The sequence below is a fragment of the Dermacentor variabilis genome, chromosome 4 (genome assembly GCF_050947875.1).
Source record: "Dermacentor variabilis isolate Ectoservices chromosome 4, ASM5094787v1, whole genome shotgun sequence".
NCBI classification, from domain to species: domain Eukaryota; kingdom Metazoa; phylum Arthropoda; class Arachnida; order Ixodida; family Ixodidae; genus Dermacentor; species Dermacentor variabilis.
Genome location: NC_134571.1, coordinates 79,747,451 through 79,770,797, shown reverse-complemented (window position 1 = coordinate 79,770,797; position 23,347 = coordinate 79,747,451). Strand labels below are relative to the sequence as shown.

Sequence of the window (23,347 nt, the reverse complement as noted above, 5' to 3'; positions counted from 1 at the left end):
CAATATATTTAAGATCCCCACCAGATTGCCCATATTTTCAATGTAAAAGTATTTCAGAACTATGAATTTCAATACAGCGCATATTTTAGTATAACGCACATAGTATTTTCCCCTTTATAACCAAGGAACATCAGCATTAGGAATTCGGCTAAATGTAACAGCGCCGCAACTCTAGCGGGAAACAGAATCCGAGTGCAGTAGCTATCACCATCACCATGTCGAGTGCCGACCGCTTCAACACAAACTTCACCAAGAACTTCACGACAAAGGTTTAGCGATGTTGGCGCGAGATCCAACGATGAATGCAGCTAGCGAAGGCGCCAAGAAGAAGCAAAAACAGTTTTCGCTGCCGGACAAATTGAATGTATTGCAGGAAATCGACGCAGGGAAAAAGAAATTCGACGTGCGCAGACAGCATGGCATTGCCCCATCAACCGTCACGATCATTTAGAAAGACTGAGACAAGGTTGTCAAGCTTCTCCGGGAATCGCAACTCACTCCTACGAGGAAACGACTGTGACTGGGAAACTTTCAAAATGTGGACCAAGCTTTTCTCACGTGGTTCAAAGATGCCAGACTGCAAAACGTTCCCATGCCTGGCCCAATGCTCCAAGAAGAAGTTCGCGAATTTGCCTATGCACTTGAAATAACTGGATTTGACTCCAGTGCGGGTTGGCTTTCTTGTTTCCACCAAAGGAATGGAATAACTTGGCAGGTAGTCTCAGGCGAGGAAAAGGCTGCTGACAGAGAAGGTGCGGATTCCTGGCGCAGTGATCGTTTTCTAGATATGGCTGAATCGTACTCTGAAGATATTTTCAACGCAGATGAGACTGCATGTTTTTATCAGCTCCTGCCAGACCTGATGATGACTTCAAAGGGCAGCAGTGCAAAGGAGGGAAGAAGTCACATCTTTGCGTGACAGTCCTGCTCTGATGCAATGCAACAGGCACGAAGAAAAACCACTCATCATCGGCAAGTATGCGAAGCCTCGCTGCATGAAAAAAGTCATGTCGTTACCATACGACTACCATGCCAACAAACGAGCCAGGATGACCGGAGAACTCTTTTCTGAGTGGCTCATCAAACTTGACGACCAAATGAAGAGGGATGACCGAAGAATTATACTGGTTGTTTAGAACTGCTCTGCTCACATTGTGAATGTTCGCTTGATGCACGTTCGCTTAGAGTTTCTGCCGCCAAACAACACATCCTTGCTGCAACCCCTAGACCAGGGCATTACAAAGAGTGTGAAAGCAGAATTTCGAAAGCACCTTGTGCAGTGGTTGATTATCAACCTCCACCTAAAGCAGCCGAGTGCAATCAATATTCGTCAGGCAGCGGAAATGCTCACAGGAGCTTGGTGGAACTTGAAGGCGTCCGCGAATAGCAACTGCTGGCGAAAAGCAGTGCTTGTCAAAGCACCTGTGCAGCTTGAAGAAGGTCTGGAGGTGACCGACAACAACCCAGGAGACCTGTGGACCGAGGTTGCGAAACTGCTGCCCGCCGTCTCTTCTTTTGACGACTACGTGGAGAGCGACGGCGCAGCACTAACGGCGGTGGACCAGACAACCAAAGGGATTGTTAACTGCATTCACGACGTTTCCAGTGACGATGACGACCCGAAGGAAGACGACTGCAGGTCACCGAACACAGATGATGAGCGTGTCGAACATTGATGTTTTAGTGCACATGAACAGAGTCTGCATTTTCATCGCTCGGTGCAATGACATACTTGATGAGGTATTGCGCAAAGTGGAAGATTTAGATGCATTCCTAATCGGTCATGCATGCTTTACGTGCCTGAAGAAGATAACGAATTTCTTCAAATAAAGCAGCATTGAAGTGAGTGAAACATTTTTATTTGAGAGTATGCTTGTCCGCACACGCGTCTACTGCCAAATTACTTCATTTTCATTTCTAAGTTTGTCCACTGGCTTAAAATCGCATGTTTTTCATTACAACTTTTCAAAATAATGAACGATTTTCGGCAGTCCCGCGTGATTCGTTATCGAGATTTGACTGTATTTTGCATTTAATTTTGCACAAGCACAGAACTGTCAATAAACTGGACTGAACTAGATGGTGCAGTACATGGTTGAAATTCAATTAGCAGAGTGAAATACAAACTGCATAAGCATGTACAACTTGCGTACAGCAGGCTTTGTTCAGCCACAAAATAAGTGAGCTGGACAATCTGACAAAACACAAATTTTTATGCCAGAGAAAAGGAATGATGGAGGCCTGCAGGGCATTTGAATGTGGCACCTGGGACACCATCTTTCCATCAGTCCCAGACAAGATGGTGTTGCACTGCAAGTACTGCATGTCACCATCTTTTGCAGGAGGCATGGATAATTTGCCCTCACCTACTTTCTTTTGTTACTGTGAAATGCAGGCTATACTATACTGTGAAATGCAGGCTATTTACTATATTAGAGCGGGGTCAGCTAGCAGAAGTTGGGCACTGTTACCACTGCATTGGAACCTTTGGGGGCGCATGCCCTTATGCCCCCCAGCCTCCAGTTTCGGAGCCCAGGCCAAGGATCGGAAGGCCCCGAGAGCATGGAAGTCGGCAGCATTTGATTTCCAATGATTCTGTCCACATGTCACGCTTGAAACTTTTTTGTTGAAGATAATTTGCAAGAAGATATCCTGGAATACTGGACACATTCCACCGCTTTCATAAGAGGTGCTGCACGGGCCCTTCAACAGCCTTCAACAGATAAAGAAAAGGTGAAGCCACACACTCACGTAGGGCATCAAGATCGATGTTGGTGCGTCCCTCACGCTCGTCCTTGTACTCTTCCCATGCCAGCTTGCGCTCCTCCTCAGTGAGTTCCTCTGAAGTAATGTTCTGGAGCAAGGAGTCGTGCTCGTGGTAGGACACAATCCAGTCCTTGTTGCGAATCAGTAGTTCTGCTAGCAGCCGGTCCTAAAAAAGAAATAAAACACGGTGGAACAGGAAGGCACACAGCGAGTCAGCACCAGTCCTGCTGTTGTTGCTTAATGAGAGGCAGAACTGAAGCAGCATGCCTTGGGAGAAGTTTTGAGAACAAATAAAGGTGCTTTTCGAAGCATGTAAGGAGCAACTCGTGCAATCAGAGCAGGCTGGGAGCACCTTTTCTGAAGTAGGTAAGTGAAGCTTAAGTAACAAATTAAAGCCCCTTACTGCAGTGCTCAACACACATCACTGAAAGCCAAGCACTAGCATCTGTTCAGTCAAATAAGTTTTTGTAACAGCAGTTTGTTAAAACATTACTTTAAAACATAAGAAAGAAAGAAAAAAAGAGGAAATGATACAGCACTCTTTTTAATTAAACAGAGCAATGCTGTCAAGAACTGCTGAAAATCATTATTGTGTCTTTAAACTGCGTCAGGTTGTTCATTTGCCATGGTGCTTGTAGTATTTTCTGAAACCACTATTACAATGACTATACACACTTTCCTCTAAGCAGTCTGCTCTAGAGGAACAAGATGGTGTTTTCACCAGTGTGCCACACGTTGCCTGAGTGAAAGCGGACGAATACGAAACCATTACCGCTTCTGCCCTGCTACTGTGCAATCAGCTACCGGAAATGCAACTGGGTGTTTCCCAGTGCACAATGCTTCATTTATGCTGCAAGATGAGGAACGGGAGAGGGAAGACGCTTGCAGTAGTTGGCTGCAAAGATAGTGACCAGCCTAAAAGGGAAAACAATGAATCTGTGTGAGCAAGCCTATGAACGACTGCTATGCAAGGCCTGCTTGCGTTGCCTGCCCTTCACAATGCACGGCTTTCCTCAAGGATAAAAAATGCACTGATCCGCTAGCATTGTATCACTAACCTTGTGAGTGTGTCTTATCTCACCGGAGTACCGACCATCAAGAGTCTAGGCTTAGCAAGCCACAGGGGGGCGTCGGCCAATGCCTCACGTAATCTAGCGCGCCACTGCATGTGTGCTCAGGCCGCAAAAGGGGCACTGAGTGCTGCACACGCATGGGAACACAGTATTGCCCCAAGTTGGCGGAAACCATTTATTGCCTCCGGCAACACCCAACACTGCACAAACGCCCGATCCCGGGTCGATGCGGGAATCAGAGGGCTCCTGCGCCGAGGGGGAAAAATACATAGAAAGAGGCGTCACTAGCATGTCACTGCGAGAGGATGGCTCCCCGCGACACACCGCTAGGAAAAGTGCCTGCGGCTATGCTGCCTGCAATAACTAATGGGCCCACTTGCGAGAGCTCGGGTAATCTCCGTCTGCCTAGCCCTCTGATAAGTGAAGCTCTGCATAGTAGGACCAGGCGCGAGCACTAGGCACCTCTTTTTGACTTAGCGTTAAGAAAAGAATCAATAGAAGGTATGCACTCGCCGTATGTGCAAAGGCACCATAGGCGAGCTCAAGTCCAAGACCCTGACAAAGGGGCTGGCAGACGAGATCAAAACGTGTACGTATCCAGTGCTGCCCGGAGAGATCTCTTTCGCGCTCACTTTACCCTTCGCACTGGCCGCACCACTGAAGCAATGTGGCCGTCGCATTCGGTCACGCGAAGCACCATCACCGAGAACCGGTTCATGGCAAAGGCCACCATCGACAACCGTCGCAAGTGGAAAGGGAGAGGTGCAGGGAGATAGAACAGGTGAATGTCTGCACAAAAGCACTGATTCTAGCGCGGCATACTGAAACATCACATCAAGTGTCTAATGGCGCCGACAGTGCCCGCGCAGACTGCGCTAGGGAATGTCGGCACGCGGGTGCCGGGAGGCCTACGATTTGTCGCCTTCCGATGTGCTCCCTACTGACGTGGAAAATGTTCTGCCAAGACCTGTGCAGTGGTTGCATTGCGATTCCGGAAACCATCTCATTTGACAGTTTCACAGGTGCTGACACTGCTGTACTGAGATGCGCAGAACTCGACGACGGCGAGATCATTTGTCAGGTTTCTGCTGCACCGCCGGACGATGACTCCAAGTCGGAAGATGACGCACCATGTGCTACGCTGCCATCGTATGCGGAGCGTGTACAAGCAGTGACTGTGCTTTCAGCCGCCTATAGTGACCCTACGACCCTCTCCGAGACTCAAGCTTATCTGATTGCGCGTAAACGGAACAGCATGCAATGGCGCATTCACAATTTCTTCAAGCCTACTGCCGAGCCCGAATAAGTGCGTGGAAATAAAGGATTTCATTTTTTTTTCTTAAACTGCTTTTTTCGGACACCTGTTTATTCAGACATTTCCTCAGTCCCCGTGAGGTCCGAATAAACGGTCGGCGACTGTATCTGTTTCTTTCTACGTCCTCGTTCAGTCGCTCTTCTACATTCTACCATGGCTAAGAAGGGGCCTCTTCTGTTAGGGCAGGACAGCGCCAGCACTGTCGCATTTGCAGACTCTGAAGCAGGGCCAAGCAGATTGATGTTTAAAAACATCAGGCAAAATGAAAATGCCTACCAAGACAATATGCCTGGATCCATTGCAGGGGCAATTTCTCTTTACCTTACAGAGGGAGGGAACTTGCACAGACACGCTTAAGCCCCTGACCTATTGGAAAGCGAACGCTGGCCGCTTTCCGTTGCTTTTCCGCCTCACAAGGGCACTTTTCACTGTGAATGCAACGTCAGTCAATGTGGAACGCGTGTTTTCTACAGCATCCGTGATAATGACAGCGAAGCAAAATTGGCTGTCAAGCACCTCTTTCGAGCAGCTCATGTTTGTGAAGCACAACACATAGTTAAGTAGAAGGCAATTGTTTTATCTCACTTTTTTTGTTTTTAGAACTAACCGTAGAGGCAGTCGTCATTTGCACTTTGGTTTTTCAAAAATTATCGGCAATGCACCCATTTAGCTCCCGACACTTTGTTGCAAAATTTCGATGAAAAGAACCAAAATAACGCTTTTTTTGCACCTTGCACTGCTTGCGACCTTTATTGCAGCATTTGAAAATCACAAGGACACCTAAGAAACAATACGCTATGTCGTTATTTTAGCATTAACACAGTTAAGCTTAAACAATATTAAAACATCACAGGCTGTTAAAACATTCAGACCATGCAAATACTACAGAGTGGGAGAACTGCCCCTAATGGAATTAGTAGGGTGGTTGTTCTGAACGAGTTATGTCACCAAGCTACTATCCCTCGACCTTGGTAACGCGTTTTGCATATTTTTGCAATTCTTAACATGTCTTATGACATCAGCTTTATGGTGCATTCGTCAGTAACTTGATAAAACTACCGAGATGCCTTTCCTACGTTAAGGAATTACAGGAATGGGGCAAGTTTTTTCATTCCGAGGAATTAAAAGAAATGGAATTGTGGCAAGTTCTAATTCCCCGGTATGGAACTGGAATGGGGGCGCCCATTCGCAACACTGTCCTGGTAAAGGGTGCGCTGCCCCCCTCAGACCATTCCACCGTCTGTTCATTTCTACAAACCAAGTTTATTCCTCCTCCTCTCCAAAAAAGAGTATAGCAAAAATAATGTGCAGTCTAACTGAAACAAGGCTGGCTTTTAAAGAGGTTCTTTAGATCAAATATTCCGCTTGATCTTTACTCTTTCTAGATAGATAAGTCGTGCCACTTATTGCAGCTTGTTTCGGGTGTGCTATCCAGTCGACCACGTACCTTAGGTACCATGGGTGTAGGTCGATTGCTCTTGCTGTCCGGACTGAAACTGTACAGCTCCTGGAGGTCAGCCGCATTGAAGTGACGCTCTATCTGCTGCTCATCCACCACACGGCATGACAGGGACTGTTTGGTCACCTGGCGATCATATATCTTCTCCTCCATGGTTCCCTGGAGTGACATAAAGCAGGGGCTTAGCCACAACTTGAGACCACAACCTGAACGAAATAGTTATGGCGATACTTCTGCATGATATTACATCTGGCAAGATGCTTTGTTGCTGACTGGTTCAAAGGGCACCCAGTAAGGTCATCATGTTCGTGCAGTCGACAACACCGAGTCAAAATTATGACAATAAAGTGCTGCCACCATCTACAAATGGTTCTGCTAGCTTAGTCAAACAGTGAATATTTGCATAATATGCCGGTATTGACCCATTAAAATAAATATTGCTCTTACTGGGTTTAAGTGTTAGTTCAAATGATTGAAATTCAACACACGTGTTCGTACCTTACACTGTTGTGAACATCCTGGTTTATTCGTACTTTGTGCCGAAGAATGGGGTCATGGCAGAAAGCAATTTTTGATGTACAGTCGAATCTACTTATAACGATACCAGTTTTAACAATATATCAGTTATAAGAATGAAAAGCTGCTGTACCGCCAACTTTTGTATGTTTTCTATAGAGAAATAACCCGCTTACTACAATGTCACTATGCCGCATTATCGGTTATACCAATGAAGTCTGGCTGCCGGGTGTTTATGCCAAAAGGTAATGAAATGCGAAATGCTTGTAAAGAAAAAAGAAAAAGCGAGATGCGAGCCGCTGCGCGATCGCCCGCCACCCCAACTACCACTGCGCACCTCTCTCCATGAGAGATACACGCCAGCCTTGTGCGCATCTCTGCCGTCGCCCTTCCACCCCTCCGAACACGAATGAGCTGTGCCCATAGCTCTGCACCACGCCACCTCCGAAACACGAATAGGCTGTGCCAACCGTGCTGACAACGCTGCTGGCACAGCTACCAGATTGCTCACGGGGCCTCATTCTGTGCAATTCTGCTGACAAATGAAGTCCTTTGTACCTGTCTTTGTTTGTTGCATCAAAGTCGTTCTTGGCCACATGGTTTCTCAGCCTCGTTTCACTCGCTGCCGACAGAAGATGCACGAAGTTGCCGGTGAAAAGAAAGTGCACTGCTATATATTTGGAAACGAAGTGCTTCTAATCGATGAGGCAATTGTTGCAAACATGCTTGCATCGGATAGTCACAGTCACGGCCATGACGCCAGCGCTGACGCGGTAGGGCAGGCTGCCTGAACATTGTCCCCGCGGGAATTCCTGTAGGTGATTCAGTCCCTCATGGGCTTGTTTTCGCATAAGACTTTCCACTTCACTACGTGGAGCACTTGGATGCCTTGGAAAAGGATGTCGGCAAGCTTCACATAAAGCAAGCAAGGCTGACGGGCCCGCGTTTTTTTTCGTGCAAGCCAGTGGGAAGTACGTGGAGAGATGCTTGTAGCAATCATGTCCCAGCGTTTATTTTGGATTTCTTACACCGAGATGCTGCCACGGCAATCTTACCGCATTCATTAAAAGGCACCTTTTGTGGCCACAAAAGCGCCTCAGCGGAGCTAGTGTGTCACTTGCCACCTGTGACCTCTCTTTGCAGTTATAGCAGTGCCATTCTTGAACATCGACAGCCGCCGCTTGTTAACAACACGTGACCAGAGTGTGCAGGAAGCAGAGTTTAACAGTTAAATGAGTCGACACAGTAAGAAGCTGGATGGAGAAAGGTGGTGGGGAGGAGAACTGCCCTCCCTGCCATTATAGTTTTCTCGTAACAGCTATGCCATTTGCTATTTTGATTTTTTTCATGCAACCCAGTCATGCAGTAATGCAAAGCATGACCTTCGAGATTGAAAGGTGGGATTTGCATGCCACCTGCAATAAAACCTTGTTAATATGTAGTTGGCAAGGAATGTGGGTCAGATACGCACAAAGCGATGCACCGTATTTTCTAGAGCGTAAATCACAGTTTTCTTCTGAATTTTAGTCTGTAAGTCTTACAGAAAGGTGAAACTTACATATTCCTCTCTCTCTTTTTGTTTAAAATATCATCGTCAAAATCAGATTGGATGCTACGGCCACATGAAGCGCGCTAGGTTGACCTCCTGTGGCGGTTGCTACAGGTTGTGTGCGCGCTACGGATGTATACAGGGTTCTTCTCATCATCAAGTTGCCAAGTGCTGTGCGAGAAGGACGGAGCAGCAACGCAAGCGACAGCAAGCTGACCGCAAGTCGACCGCCTCTGAAGTAGTTGCACCTGCAGATCACTTTCAAGACATGGCGCATGCCGTTGCGCAAACTACGCAGTTGCTGCCAGAGTACAAGCTAGCCCACCTATCTCCTGCGCTGCCTTCCCACTTTCTTCCATGGCGCGCGATTCAGCTCACCATCCCACGTTTTCACTTGCACATGACAGCGTACAGCGTGCGGGGACGATGTTATCGCCCTTGGACTTTATACGGAACATCGCAGCGACCACGACGGCAGAAGTGCGCTTGGAGTGTCCATATTGCTGCTATTGCAATTCTATAGGAATGGCACCGATACGTTTGCCCGTGACCTGAGTTTACTAAGTGAAATGTCACTATTTTTTTAAATAGCTTACTGAACAAACAAGTGCGTCTTACATATGTCTTATATTTTTCCGAAAAACTGCCCTTTTGGGGAGGGCAAATATGGTACTAATTAACCACCAATGGCAGATGAGCAACTACAGACTTACCAAACAAAAAAAGAAAAACAGAATATGCTCATTTTCACTCAAACACACACGCAGACCAGTTTTATTTGCGAGCAGGCAGCTAAAAATCTAATGTTAAATTGCCGCTGTGACACCAGCATCCTCAAACTCAGCAAGGCCGCAAGCCAGTTTCTCAGTTAGGACCCGGATCTCTGCCAGCACCCTCATGGCGGTCAATGCGCCAGCCGCGTCAGATATAGAAGGGCCTTCATCCATGTCATCATTCATGACAATGACATGGAAGCACTAGAAGATATGGGAGCAGGAAACACATAGTAGTTGCCATGTTTTTATATCACCATCGGTGGCAACTGCTGTCTGGGAAAGGTCCGTGCACCTCAATTTCACTATCTATGGCCTGCGCGCATGACATTTCACCAATTCCACACTTGTTTATGGGGAAAAATGAAATAAATATTATTCACTAATCGTTTGGCTCATGCTGTTAAATGACTTTGGCTTAAGTGGTCAGCCAAACATTAGATTCAATGGCAGTAGGGTTTCACCGCGACTATATTTAAACTGGAATTACTTACTAAACGTGTACATATTAACAAGGTGTTACTGTATATATACATCTTTCATACTCTATTTTAACAAGCATGTCATGTTTTAGGGAAATTTTCCCCCAAGGAAGTGCACGCTAGAATCTGGCAAATATGCTAACGCAAGTCCAAATGTTGACAAATGACTATGCCCTTAGTGCCTCCCAGCAACAGAAAACAATGTGTGTTCATCTACCTGTGCCAGCATGCGGTAGATAAAGACTGGTTTCTTCTGGCCAAACCGATACACACGAAAGATGGCTTGCACGTCGTGCGTTGGGTTCCACGAGGCATCCATGAGCACTACACGGTTGGCGCCCACAAGGTTGGTGCCTAGTGAGCCTGCCTTGGTTGAGATGAGGAACAGGCGGCCACGAGGGTTGTCTTCATCGTTGAACATTTCAATCCAGCGTGCGCGCATGTCCACCGATGTTGAGCCATCCATGCGGAAGTAGTCAATGCCCCGCACCCATGTGTTGTGGCAGTCACGCAATGGGTCTGCAGGGTCCACGAGGGCTGTCTCGGGGTCCACTGCGGCTGCTCGTTCATCACAGTGGTCGAGCAACCTTTCCACCATATCGAGGGTCAGCAGGCTTTGGCTGAACAGTAATCTGCAGAAGACATGGTCATGTAATGTTGCCGAAACAGCGACTGATCTGCATATCACTTCACTTTAGGATTCATGAAATACTGGACATGCTGTTGTGTCTGTTGGCCTACCAGCGCACTACAAGCCTCAGGATTGGTGATGCACCAGTATACAGGAACACCAATGAGCAGCCCTAAATCAGTTTAGACAGGTGAAGTATCCCTTGAAAACTATAGCTGGCATTTATCTGCCAAAAAACGATTTATTACTTGCAGAAGGAATGAGGGCCATAGTTGACAGGTTTCAAAGCATTTTTCATGTACGTGGGTTGTTTGTCAGCAGAAAAAGTTTTTAGAGCTTGATAGGCTCAGCCTTTGGCTTCTTCATGATACGATGTAATTCTCCTTTATCGACAAACGATTGCCAAAGCAGGTGCTGTTAAAGCCCATATGTCAAGAGGAGCTGACGTAGGCATTTTGAGGTGCGGTTATATTTGGGTCCTTTCAGGCTTAACAAGCCTGTGCTAACAATAAGAATGATGCATCTGGTATACCACATGTCTAAGTTGATGCTTTTTCATTATCACCATCAGCCTAGTCTATGTACGCTGCAGAAAGAGGCATTTCTAAATGATCCCAACCTACCCTTATCTTGAGTCAGCAGGTGCCATTTATGCCTGCGAATTTCGTAACTTCGTCAAACCGCCTCAAATGCTCTTCACTTCTCATAGGAGCCTATTCCATAAATAATAAGTCACCGGTTAATGGCTCTATGCATCACATGGCCCACCTAAAGCCCTTTATAGTGTGCCTTTAATACGATGATTTAATGAATACAGCACTGATTGTCACAAAGCTGCACTACAGAACAGTTGCCAAGTTCCTCACTGTGAGACTAGCTATAATTCCTAGATTAACCAATTATTACATTTTGACTGAAAGCCCACTGATAACTTTGATTTATGCTGTCATCACTCCATTTCACTTACTTGACTTAACACTTCATAAATGCTAACTTGCATACCCACAACATGAAGTAATAAAACAAAGGACACTGACCAACAGAAGTGCTAAAAAATGAATAAATCTAGAAGACGTTTCGGCTTCGCTACGGAATCCTTGTTCACATTGTATTTTAGATTTATTCATTTTTTAGCACTTCTGTTGGTCGGTGTCCTTCGTTTTATTACTTCATGCTTCATCCCGACCAGATGGGCTTCCGTCGAACCCTCGATTTCACCCACAACATCCACAATACAATATACAGGGTGTTTCACGTAACTTGAGCCAAACTTTAAAAATATGCAAAAGCGATGTAGCTGGACTGAACAAAAGTAATGTTGTTTGCCATCACTTGGAAATACTCAGCTTATATATTGCATTCCAACTGAGTAGATAGTCTTATGCATTAATCAACTTCTCAATTATAATTAGATGAAAAGTGCCAATGAGAAAATTGTAGAGAAATATGAAGAACTCCCTGTAAATCTTTCTGTTGCTCAAAACATGCTACATAAAAGTGTTTTCCCGAGCGTGAAAAAAGCTCGCGAATACACGCGAAATTGTCACGTGACTGGCCGCTTGAGGCACTTGGTTCTGTCTAGCTACGTAGCATTTGCATATATTTAAATTTTGACTCAAGTTAAGTGGAACACCTAGCATTAGCGCGAGCGACAAGGTGTCAAGCCAGTGAAGAGAGCTGCAATGCATTCAGTTTGCCACTTCAATGTAACGCCTTTTTAGGGAAGCTGCCAAAGTATGTGAAAGATGTGCAACTGTCCTGTCAAACAGAAATGCCATGTGGGACTGATTTATTAAAGCGTTAGTTTTCTTTGGCTCTTCCCCCACTTAGCAGTTTAGATACAGTAAACCCTCAAAAATTTGCATTTCACGGGTCCAAAAGAAATGCCTGAATTAACCGAATGTCGAATTATCGAGGGCATCAAGAAAACAAACAAATGCTTACTGCATCAACATGCCCTTATTTACTGAATGAATCAGCAAATCCTGTTTCTATTTTGAACAAAAGCAGTGCGGAAGCTGTAATTCTCATCATCTCGTGACTGATTAGTGCTTGTAGCGGTGAAGGCCTCGTGACTTCCTTCGCAGCGCGGCCACGGTGCGCATCTTCACCTGAGACGCGCTTTTCACTACTGCATGCACATTCCGATTATCTTTTCGCCAGGGTCACCAGGTCGCCGCTCACCGCGATGTAGATGGTGCTCTTCATCCTCGACAGCTTTGCACTGAGTAAAAACGAAACTACTGTTTGCCGCAAATAACTGCTGCGGACGAAACTGTGGCCGCTGTAGATGTGATCATGGATGACAACCTTGTGGTTCTGGAAGTGTATGGCTGACATACGCACTGAGTAAAAACGAAACTGCTATTTGCTGCAACTGTAGACGAATTCGCGGTCGCTATCGATGCAATCTTAGATGGTGACTATGCAGTTATAAAGACACGTGGCCAACACGCATACCGAGTCAAAACGAAACTACTGCCCCAACCACTGTGGACGGAACCACAGCCGCTATCAATGCGATCATGGATGGCGACCACGCAGTCATGAAGGCATGCCGCCAACATGGTGCATATGCGAGGCAGTAAAAGCACGAATAAAGGATATAAAGGCACAAATATGCATGAAGCATTCGGGCCTTGCTGTCATTCATGTAGGATTTTCATGTAGGACATGCATACCGAGTCAAAACGAAACTACTGCCCCAACCACCGTGGATGGAACCGCAGCCGCTATCGATGCGATCATGGATGGCGACCACGCAGTCACGAAGGCATGCCACCAAAACGGTGTATATGTGCGGCAGTAAAAGCATGAATAAATGATTTAAAGGCACAAATATGCATGAAGCGTTCAGGCCTTGCTGTCATTCATGTAGGATTTTAACTGATGACTATGATGATGCGAACTCCACCGCTTCGTTTCAGTGGACGCAAACAGCATTTTTTACTCTTTTGTGTCGCACATTTGCAATGCTCCGCACTCAGTGAACTCCGAGAGTTGTATGAATTAACCGATGTGTGGCCGAATACGTCCAAATTAACAAGAGTTTCATTGCATTATAAAATGCCTACGCCTGCCGGGACCAAAGGGAGAGTCTGAATTATCCAATTTTCCAAATTAATGAGGGTCGAATTAATGAGGTTTTATATATGCATGTTTCTCTGTCTGTCTAGTGACCTTAGGACACTAAAGGGAAATAATAAGTCGACATGGACTGTTTAAAATACGATTCCAGAAACCTTGCAATGCTTGTTTCGTGCCAAAGAAGGACTTAGTTTCCAAAAAAATTGTATCTGAAGGGTCAGAATACCGTTTTTGAAATTCAAATCTCCTGCCACCCAACCGAGGGAGTAGTGATGCAGCAAATGACCTGTGTGATAGTCTTGTAACAGCCATCGGCATGTTAACACAACTAAGTGAGTAACACAGAATTTAGTTCTCCTTTCACTAGTGCCGAACACTCGAAAATTTGTAGGCATAACCTGGACCAAATGGAGTTTTCATGCTGTAAAAATAAGCTTATCTATGCTATCTTTAGCCAAGCTATATTTGTCACCTTCTTATCTGAAGGTAAACCCAGAATTATCAGTCATCCTCCATCGTTTATGTAAGTATATTAGTAAATTAAAAGCCCTTTGCAGCCTACTGGCAAACTCACTGTTAATTCATCACCTAGATACTAGGCAAATGTAAGATGTTTCAGTAGATGCTTTATGCCATGTCTACTTATAATATACTGTTGTAAATTTAAAGTTCACTTGCCAGATTTAGTGCAAAATTTAGTAAGAATTAGCGACTTCTTTGTCTCAGTTTAGCAACTCTCTCGAAAAAAAGGTTGGCAACGCTGTTAAGGAGCAAAGTACTACACATTACATGCCTGATTAGTTGCATTTCCAGTGCCTTTACAAGACAGACCGAGTTCACTGCCAACTTGACACATGCAATTACGAAAGCACACGCACTGCCCTTGAGGCATTTTTAGGGGAAGGAGAAATCAAATCATGAAATAGGGCTAAGCTAAAATTAAGGTTCAAATGTAATTCAAAAATGATTTGCTGTTATAAACAAGCAATACTACATCATATCTGGTATTATCGTAAGTTGGTTGGTTGAGTACTATATTTACTTGTATAACAAATACTACGCTCCCTCAACCCCTGCCCCCCCCCCCCCAAATAAAAAAAAAACAAAAATAGAAAAGTTGAGGTGTGTTTAATATGCGGGATAAAATTTATGTGAACGTTTTCGAAACAGCAGAAATTTAGAAATAAGATGGTAACGACTAAAAAATGTGTCAGGTAATTTAGCTTTGCAGTAAATTTTAAGTCCGCTATTTGCAAACAGTGACAGCTTTCCAGTTTTCAGCCCCCAAAAGGCAAAATGTGTCCAATTTGTAGCAAGCAACTTGTCGTGCTGGTCTCTAAACTAGTGCATGCAGACTTCATTGACACTGAATGCCTTTCAGCAGCACGAGTTGAGGGTGCGTTTATTATACGAGTGCATTCCATTGAGCGAGTAACTGCAGCAGTTGGTTGAGGAAAGTACCACCTTCCTATGTAAAAAGTATAACAGGTGAAGTGGCTTACACTTTGTCGCCAATAGCATCGCATTCCTGGAGGATATTGTACAGTAGACTCATTTTCCCACTGATCTGCAGCTTCTCCATGTCCTCTTCAGAAATGTACTGATCCCACCATTGCTTCTTTTCTGGTCTCGGTGGCGTGGGTGGCCGTTCATCTGGATTACCTGTACAAGATGCGATAGTGGTCCAACTCCCCTGCCACACCTCAATGTCTCAAGGGAAAGAATTTGTACAAAGTGCACTGTGGCCAACTTCCAAAATGGTGAGCAGACCTGCCAGCCTTAGAATTCGAAAAGCAGGACAGTGGAAGACAAAAACATTAAAATACAGTGAAAGATATTAAAACTTGTTTGATTATTGAATATGTGGACTGTTTATCAACAATTCATACAGTGTGTTTTGCACGGATTCTGTGAACAGCCACTCTACTCTTCATAGTCGCAGAAACGACCTGTGCTACAGACAACCAAAAATTTTTATTAAGTTTAAAATGAAGTATTCACATAACGGCTGTCGAAGATTCGGTTGACGTTAAACATTTGTCCTAATAGTCCACACTTCTGCGACACGTCTAGGTTCGTATATAATCAATAGATCTAAAAAATTGGGCTATTAAAGAATCACCTAGCAACTGCATTAGACTTTTGTGAAATTGCTTTTGCCTTAAACTATACGCAAATTAAAAACTGTCAAATATTTGTGGGAATACAACAGTTGTACAAGGTGGCAGGTATGGGTGAGGCAGGAGGGATGGTGTAGTTCCAAGTTTAGGGGCAGAGTGCAATATAAAAAATAAAAGATGCCATAAAACTGGTGCTGCACCTTTTGAAGTGCATTCTTTGAATCACACAGTCTACCACAATTGCAACAGCAATTGGATCACTACAAGCAGCTGGTTTCTTTTCTTCCTAAATGAGGCTTTTTCAATACAACTTATGCCCTATAACACATATGAACATTTGCACAACTCAACTAATCAGGTAACTATCCATACTTTCAAAAATAGTCTAACTCAAGACAACTACTGTGAACAATATGCCACAAGTCTTATTTGCCCCAGATGCACCATATTCTTTTTTAGGTTTGGTTCACATTACTGTGAAATACCCACCCAGTACATACATAAGTCACTCAGTCATTTGGACTGTTTAATGATCCTTGTTATGTATTATGGAGAGGTTGAATTAGCCTCGCAAATGTTTTGTTGACTGCAAGCTATGTGGGTTGGTGACTGTTTTAAGCATGCGGCCAGCAGAGAAAACGAGAGAGCAAGGAGGAAAAATAAAGCGGCACAGAAACAGCAACCCTACTGATGCGGGCTTGCGCGCACACAAACACACACAAACACACACACGCATGCACGCACACATGCACACACGCACACACAAATAGTGAGAGTTACGAACCACAACTCAGTAAACTATGCAGGTTTGAAACACGATGGCTATGCAGACAACAAACCTCGGCTCCTCGTCTGCCATGTTGATATAACTTCATCCCCACTGCTTGCGTCATCTTTGGTGTCTTTGTTTTTCTCCATACCCCTGAAAGACAAACAATGCAGCTTAATGAAATCAATTTGTATATAAATATCCACAGACACCACTATGATGCAGATTCAGACAAATTATTACCAGAGGTGCATTGAATACGATGTTAAAATTTAATAAAGTGACTATGATAATAACAAGTATTTAATTTTTCTTAGAATGACTAGCTCAATACCACGAAAAACACGGGGAATGCAGCAGATGAAAATTCAAGACGATGAGCAAAATGTGAACAAGGTGAAAGCAGGAGCCAATGTTTTGACAAGTGGACTTGAAGAAGACAAGTCCACTTGTCGAAACAATGGCTCCTGCTTTCACCTTGTTCACGTTTTGCTCATCGTCTAGCTCAATACCAGGAGCTTTTCAACAAACTCACAACCATGTAACAATGTTTTTAAAGTAAAAATAATGGCAGTTCTCACTTTCAAAATGTGCAAAAATGCTGTCGTTTACAGTGCTGACTGCTGACCTGTTTACACTAGCAGATAAGCAAGACACAGCCAGGCAGTGTAATAAGTGCTCAGCATGCTTCTGTTGAACACAGTTTCAAAATATGTTGCCACTAGCACAATATCATTTCCAGCCACATTACTGTTTGTGGCACCGTTAGCTCTGAGGTCAAAGTGAAATGAGTAACTACACCCAGAACCGCAACGGTTCTAGCCTGCTAAAGATCTTCGGCTCACCAGGGCAACAACAATTATGCAAACTGTGACCAAATGTAGAACTTGTGTGATTAGCAGGTTACTTATTAACTGGTTTGCCCAGGGCACATCAGTTAATTAGGAACACACATGATTGCCAGCTATGATAGCAACAAGGCTTGCTATGTCACAATGCAATGCAAGTTTTGAGCCAGACAGGATGAGTCACAGTAACGGCGTTATGAATTATTTGTCATGCTGTAGCAAATCAAAATCAATCCCATGATTAATGGGTCCACAGCTTTTCATAAAAGCAACGAACACGAGAAAAAAAAATTGGTCCAGTGCTGTCAAACAATGTAGCCATGTGATTATGCAGTTAAAAAATGCTTTCAATTTTTCACAAGTCATACAATTAGTGACAAATCTCCACGGTGCTTCACTTTACAATTTAGAGTCCTAACTTAGAATCCTTACAACGCAGTCCTAACTTGCATTATATTTCTAGTGCATGCAATGTGCTTTTGCTAATGGAAACCTCCAAACTCTTATTGCCAAAACATAACATTTATTTCACATACTCTTGGGAAGTGTCAGCAGCACACCTGCCAAGCTGTAAACATTAAAATCCACAAAAATCACGTGGACATGACACCGCGAAGGAAAAGAAGGGAATAGCACATATTTATTTTAATGCTTGGCATGACCACGTTTTTTTTTTTTTTTTTTCAGGATACACGCACTTTATTAATGATAGCCTAGCTTTAGACACAGGACACAAAAGAAATCTGTTTCTTTTTTTACATCTCAAAACGATGATATGATTATCATGGCCGCGATAGTGGAAGGACTGCAGATTAATTTTTACCACCTGGAGTTCTTCAATGTGCACCCAATATGGGTGTACATTGTACATGCACACTGTACATGGGTATTTTTGTATTTTGCCGCCATCGACATGTGGCCGCTGTGGCCACGATTTGATCCCGCACCCTGCAGCATAGCAGCATAACACAAAAGTCACTACACCATCACGGTGGGTACGCAGCACATAAGCAGCAGCAAACTTGGATCACCAGAGACTGAAAAGCAACACATAGCTTTATTGCAATCGCAATCACAGTTAACAACTCATTTTTGGGACATACCTAATAATTTGGACGCCTTTGTGGCACTGCGAGATACGCTGAAGAGCCAATGTATAAGGACAAGTGAAGTTTCAGATGTCCAATCTTTTGGACTTTAGCCAAGACCACAGGTCTGAAACATCATTATATGAAGCCATCGCTCTCTCCATTTTGATTACCTTGCAGCCTCGAACCAGCGCTCTTGCACATAGTGGCAGCCACAGTAGTAATTTCGTTCTGTCATTAGGCCTAGCTGCTTTGACATTCGCTATCAAGCCTCTTGCTCTTCGGTGTCAGGTTTACTATTTAAAGGATTCATTGCTGTCGGCAATGGTGCCTATTCCACCTTCGCGATCCTCGCTGATGGCATTGATGCACAGAAAGGCAAGGGTTTAAAGCATTGTGTATTGCCTGTTCCTGACAGTCAGCTTCGATGCTATACAGGGGTGTTACGTGGTCAAGTATATTTAATGTATTGCAGTGAAGAATACCAAGAGTGCAAAGGAAGCCCAGAAATGGGACACAAAACATGTTCCATAATTATACACATGCACACCCGCTGCTTCCCATCACAGTATGACCACCAAGGCTCCTAATAATTGTATTGTCAGGCCTTTCGACTTTTTCGGTGACTTAGCTGTTGCTGATTTGGCCTGCTTCAGGGAACTTGTTCAAAGTACGAAACAATGCGAACGAAACATTGAAAGCACAGGGCATACAAAGTTATTGGCACTACGTGCACTCTACAAACATAGAAGATCACGAGGCCCGTGCAGTCACAGCCGCGATGCAGCAGCAGATGCCAGAGAAGAACACCCCCTCCCTCCCTTGCCTCACCCCCATGATTCGCGCTCGTCAAGAGAGTGCGCTTCTGGCCTGCCTTTATCACTCACACACGTAAGATCAAGCCGCGCTCACCGGCTCGCCCTCGCACGCCTTTCCTCGCACATACAGCATATGGCGCGGGGCAATTTTATTGCCCTTGAACTTAATATGGAACCTCATGGTGACGGGAATGGCAGAAATGCACCTGGAGTGTGCATATAATTGCTATCGTAATAAAAGAAAGAGGCAATCCTGAGGGTGGCAGATGTGGCAGGATCAAGAAGATGGTGTCCAGGGCACAGTAGTAGCAGCCTGCCAAGCTCCTGGCCAAAGGTCACTGCTAGGTTGCCATATGGTCACATGCGCATCATCTAGCTCCTTCCCGCAGCTCGCAGTTGGCAAACATTGCAAGGGCGTCTAACCTAGGCAAAGCCAGCGTCTCTATCACCGTGCCCAAGCTCTGGCTGGTGAATGGCGAAAGGGTGACTGGCTGTTGCTTCCTCCGTATGCAAGCCAGATGCATTACAGCACCGCTGACTGCAACTGCTTCATCAGGTCTGCACTAGCGTTCAACCCTGCTGCCAACATCTCCACACCGTCTGTACCATGACTCGGTGACAGTTTTTCATTATCCGTTATAGCAATATTTGAACACCGGTGTTAATGCCTAGTTTGTTTTCTATACCTTGTATTTAGCTGTCCTGTAAATATAATTTTTATGTTTGCTGTGCATCTGCACAAACGGCCTCATCTTCAATATTTGTTTTCAAGTGCTCTATTTTAAAAAGCATTGTAGATACGAACCACTCCGCTTCGCTTCGTGATAATGACAAACTCTGAGCCAACATCTAGGAGGTACTCGCCCCTGTAATTTAAAGCGAAGTAACAGAACAATTCAGATAGTCACAAACGAACCTCTTCTGGGACCTGGTCTTGGGTCCATCATCGTCCAAACAGATGACAGCATCAGCATCATCATTTGTATCCGGGGTGCTCTTTTCAGACAATGAACCATCATCAATGAAGGAGGCCATATCGCTCTAGAAAAAGAACAAAGAACTTGCACACTAAAACACAACTCCTAAAACGGGGCAGAAATGCAAATAAAACAGCACAAACAACAAAAATTAGGGGTATGTGAGAATAGCAAAAAGCAGCTTTTGAAAACTGAATAGAGAAAAACACATTGCGGCAGAATCTATCTCCCGATGACTGTTGATGCTGATGCAATGTTGCAAAAATTCACATGCTCCTCAGCTGCCATTGGCCAAGTCATGTGGAACCCCAAACTGCACAGTGCAGTCGTTGGCAATAGTCTGGCATTCAATAGTTGGCATTCAAGACTGAATGACTGACAAGTCAGCAAATTGCCTATTTGGCAATGAAGTTGCCCACTTCCTGTACAGAAATGAATGGTGGTTGACTACAGGCAGATATCTCCAAACTAATTGTTACAACACAGCCATAAGTTGCCAGCCTGATGGCCCAGTGCTCATTTGTTTCTTCAGTGCAGTGCTGGCACATTTATTTCCGCATCTGCTACAAGTGAGTGGCATGGGCCTCTGCCATCTTCGCCTGTTTTATTCCAATTCCTGGCCGTTAAAGACCTTCTTTGGATGAAGCATCGCGGACTGCACAGCACGATGCTGCTTGTGACCGTGTAGACTTCCTCTTTGAGCTTGCGCTGCTGTTTGCGGAAGGAGTGTTTTTCTCTAGTGTCTGACAGAGTCGTTTGCTTGTTTTTGAACTTGCAAGTTTATGCTCGATATCTGGGAAAGAAAGTTACGAGTTCAGAAGCAAGCAAACCACCTCATTTCCGTGATCTCGTTAAGCTCAATGTAGAGACGGACAGCTCTACCGCTACCCGCACGTCACGCGAGAGCAGGACCGTTCGTATCGTGCAGGCGGCGGATCATATTGCACCAAGGCTAGGAGAGGCCTCCCTCTGGCCTTAGCTCCGTCATGCACATTCTTGCCTGGGGAAATGGTTAGAAACACAGACAGAGGAAAGTACATGAAGTATTTTAAGAATAATAATTGCAACAAAAGACTAATATTGAATCAATTATAAACAATTAACACAAACGTTTCTGCTCACAAATTATGTGCTACATCATCGCTTTACTTTCTCTCTCTCTACTGTTGAATCCGGTTAAACTGAACTCGCAAAGGAATACCTTTGCAATACATGGCATAATAAGACAAATGTCCTAAAGAATTAAACAACATAAAAGCACATACCATTTGTAACAGCACTTTATTGATGAAATGGAGTACTGTATTTATCGAAATCACCCACGCACCTGTTTTCCAAGAAGATAGGTCTGAAAGTTGCCTGCGTGTTACAATGAAATATGACACCAAAACTGTGTTTGCAGCATTGGCAACAGGCTACCATCAGAGCCATTAGACACAGCGTCATCACCATCGCAAAATGGTGACAGAGTACAATTTTATGAAGGTTGCCGTTGGTTCATTTTGTGTTCGACTATGATCTTGAGCAGTATTTCTGTCCAATAACTTCTGGAGATACAGTAAAACCTCGTTAAACCGTACTCACTTAAACAGTAGTTTCGATTTAAAAAAGTGAAGTCAAATCCCCGACTCAGCGGCCATTAAACATAACGTGTTTTGTATCCGCATCAACCGCACCAGCTTATTGCATACATGTCGGTTAACACGTAGTGTTTCCACTTTTCATTGCGCAAACACGGCGGTGTGTCATCTCAATCGGGCGACCCGGCAGAACAACAAGCCTCAGAGATAGGAACAATGGCCTCCAAGCGCCCTGTGCATTTGTGCATGAAGCCACATCAACATCAACATCATTTCGGCGCCGTGCCAGTGAGCGTTGTGGCGTTGTGCAAACGAGGACTCGCACCATGCCGAAGCTCGGATAAAAAAGACACCGGGTGCTTAGCATAGAAGGAAAATTAGACATAGTCCGTGCTGTCGAATGTGACACGAAGAAGTCAGCGCTGGCACGCGACAGGGATCTACTGTCGACCACGGTGTGTGGCATTTGGAACGCGAAGAAGTTGCTTGGCAGCGCTGCTGCGACCGCGAAGAGATGTTGGCTACGAGGTTCGACTTTTCGCCATCGTTGCCTCTGTTGTGGCCAAAGTGTCAGCTAGTGACAGTGATGAGGACGACATGGAAAGCGACAGCACGGGCGATTCAGGCCCGACAGTGGCAGAAGCTGTGCGTTACTTCAGCCTCATGAATGCAATCGTCGCGACGAGAAAAGCACCCCACACAATAAAAACGGTGCCCCGCGACTTCAGCAGCGCTATCGCGCTCGTGCACGCAGAATACGTAATGCGAACAAGGAATATGCCATGCGAGTGTTTGTCGAGAAGAGGGGGCTGGCTGAAAAGCTGGTACGCAGCTTCAGTAAGTTTGAGGCTGCTGTTGCCGCTGCTAGGCTGCGGCGGCATCAAACGAAAATAACACTTTTGTTGCGCGAAGTGAATAAATACTGCATGTTTCTTTCCCCTTTCATCGCACTCTCTCCGAGTTCCGTGTTCCGTTTTTGACAGGTAATTGGACGATCTCATGCTATTTTGGTTAAACAGTACTACCGTTTAGTACGTACACCTTCCGAGCTCCTGCCAACTACAGTTTAACAAGGTTTCACTGTACTATCACTTTCCCAAGATTTCACATGACTCGGCACAGATGCGCTGACATAATCAGCTTCAGCGTTTCTGGTGCTATGCCAAGCTCACTATCTATGCACAATGCCAGGAATACTGTCAGATGCATACTTCGACAAGTCTGATGCAGTCTTGTGAAAATTATAGTGATATCTCTAAAAGTAATCACTTGAGAATACCACTCCTGTGTGCTTGGTATCCGTGACCGGTAAAGCACAAATGGTGACGAAGACAACACGTCGCTTTCATTATGAAAGGTCATTTCCTCTCTAGCACTGAAATGCATAGCAGCTGTAGCATTGGAAATAAATTGAGTTATTTTTTCTTTAACAATGCAATGTGCAAAATGCTCCTAAATAAACAAGTTACTTTTACAATTTATGCACTTAAATTTAG

The 23,347-nt window shown here is 44.7% G+C and overlaps 1 protein-coding gene across 1 annotated transcript in view; it reads right to left on the bottom strand.

Moving 5' to 3' along the window:
- Positions 1 to 23,347, bottom strand: part of LOC142579407 (uncharacterized) — a 135,862-nt gene that overhangs the window by 22,752 nt on the left and 89,763 nt on the right. The window contains exons 18-23 of the mRNA XM_075689553.1: positions 20,211 to 20,335; positions 16,611 to 16,693; positions 15,154 to 15,313; positions 10,151 to 10,565; positions 6,602 to 6,772; positions 2,752 to 2,932 (exon numbers count right to left, since the gene is read on the bottom strand). Of these exons, the coding sequence (XP_075545668.1) occupies positions 2,752 to 2,932; positions 6,602 to 6,772; positions 10,151 to 10,565; positions 15,154 to 15,313; positions 16,611 to 16,693; positions 20,211 to 20,335 (1,135 nt within the window). The remainder of the gene's footprint in view (positions 1 to 2,751; positions 2,933 to 6,601; positions 6,773 to 10,150; positions 10,566 to 15,153; positions 15,314 to 16,610; positions 16,694 to 20,210; positions 20,336 to 23,347) is intronic.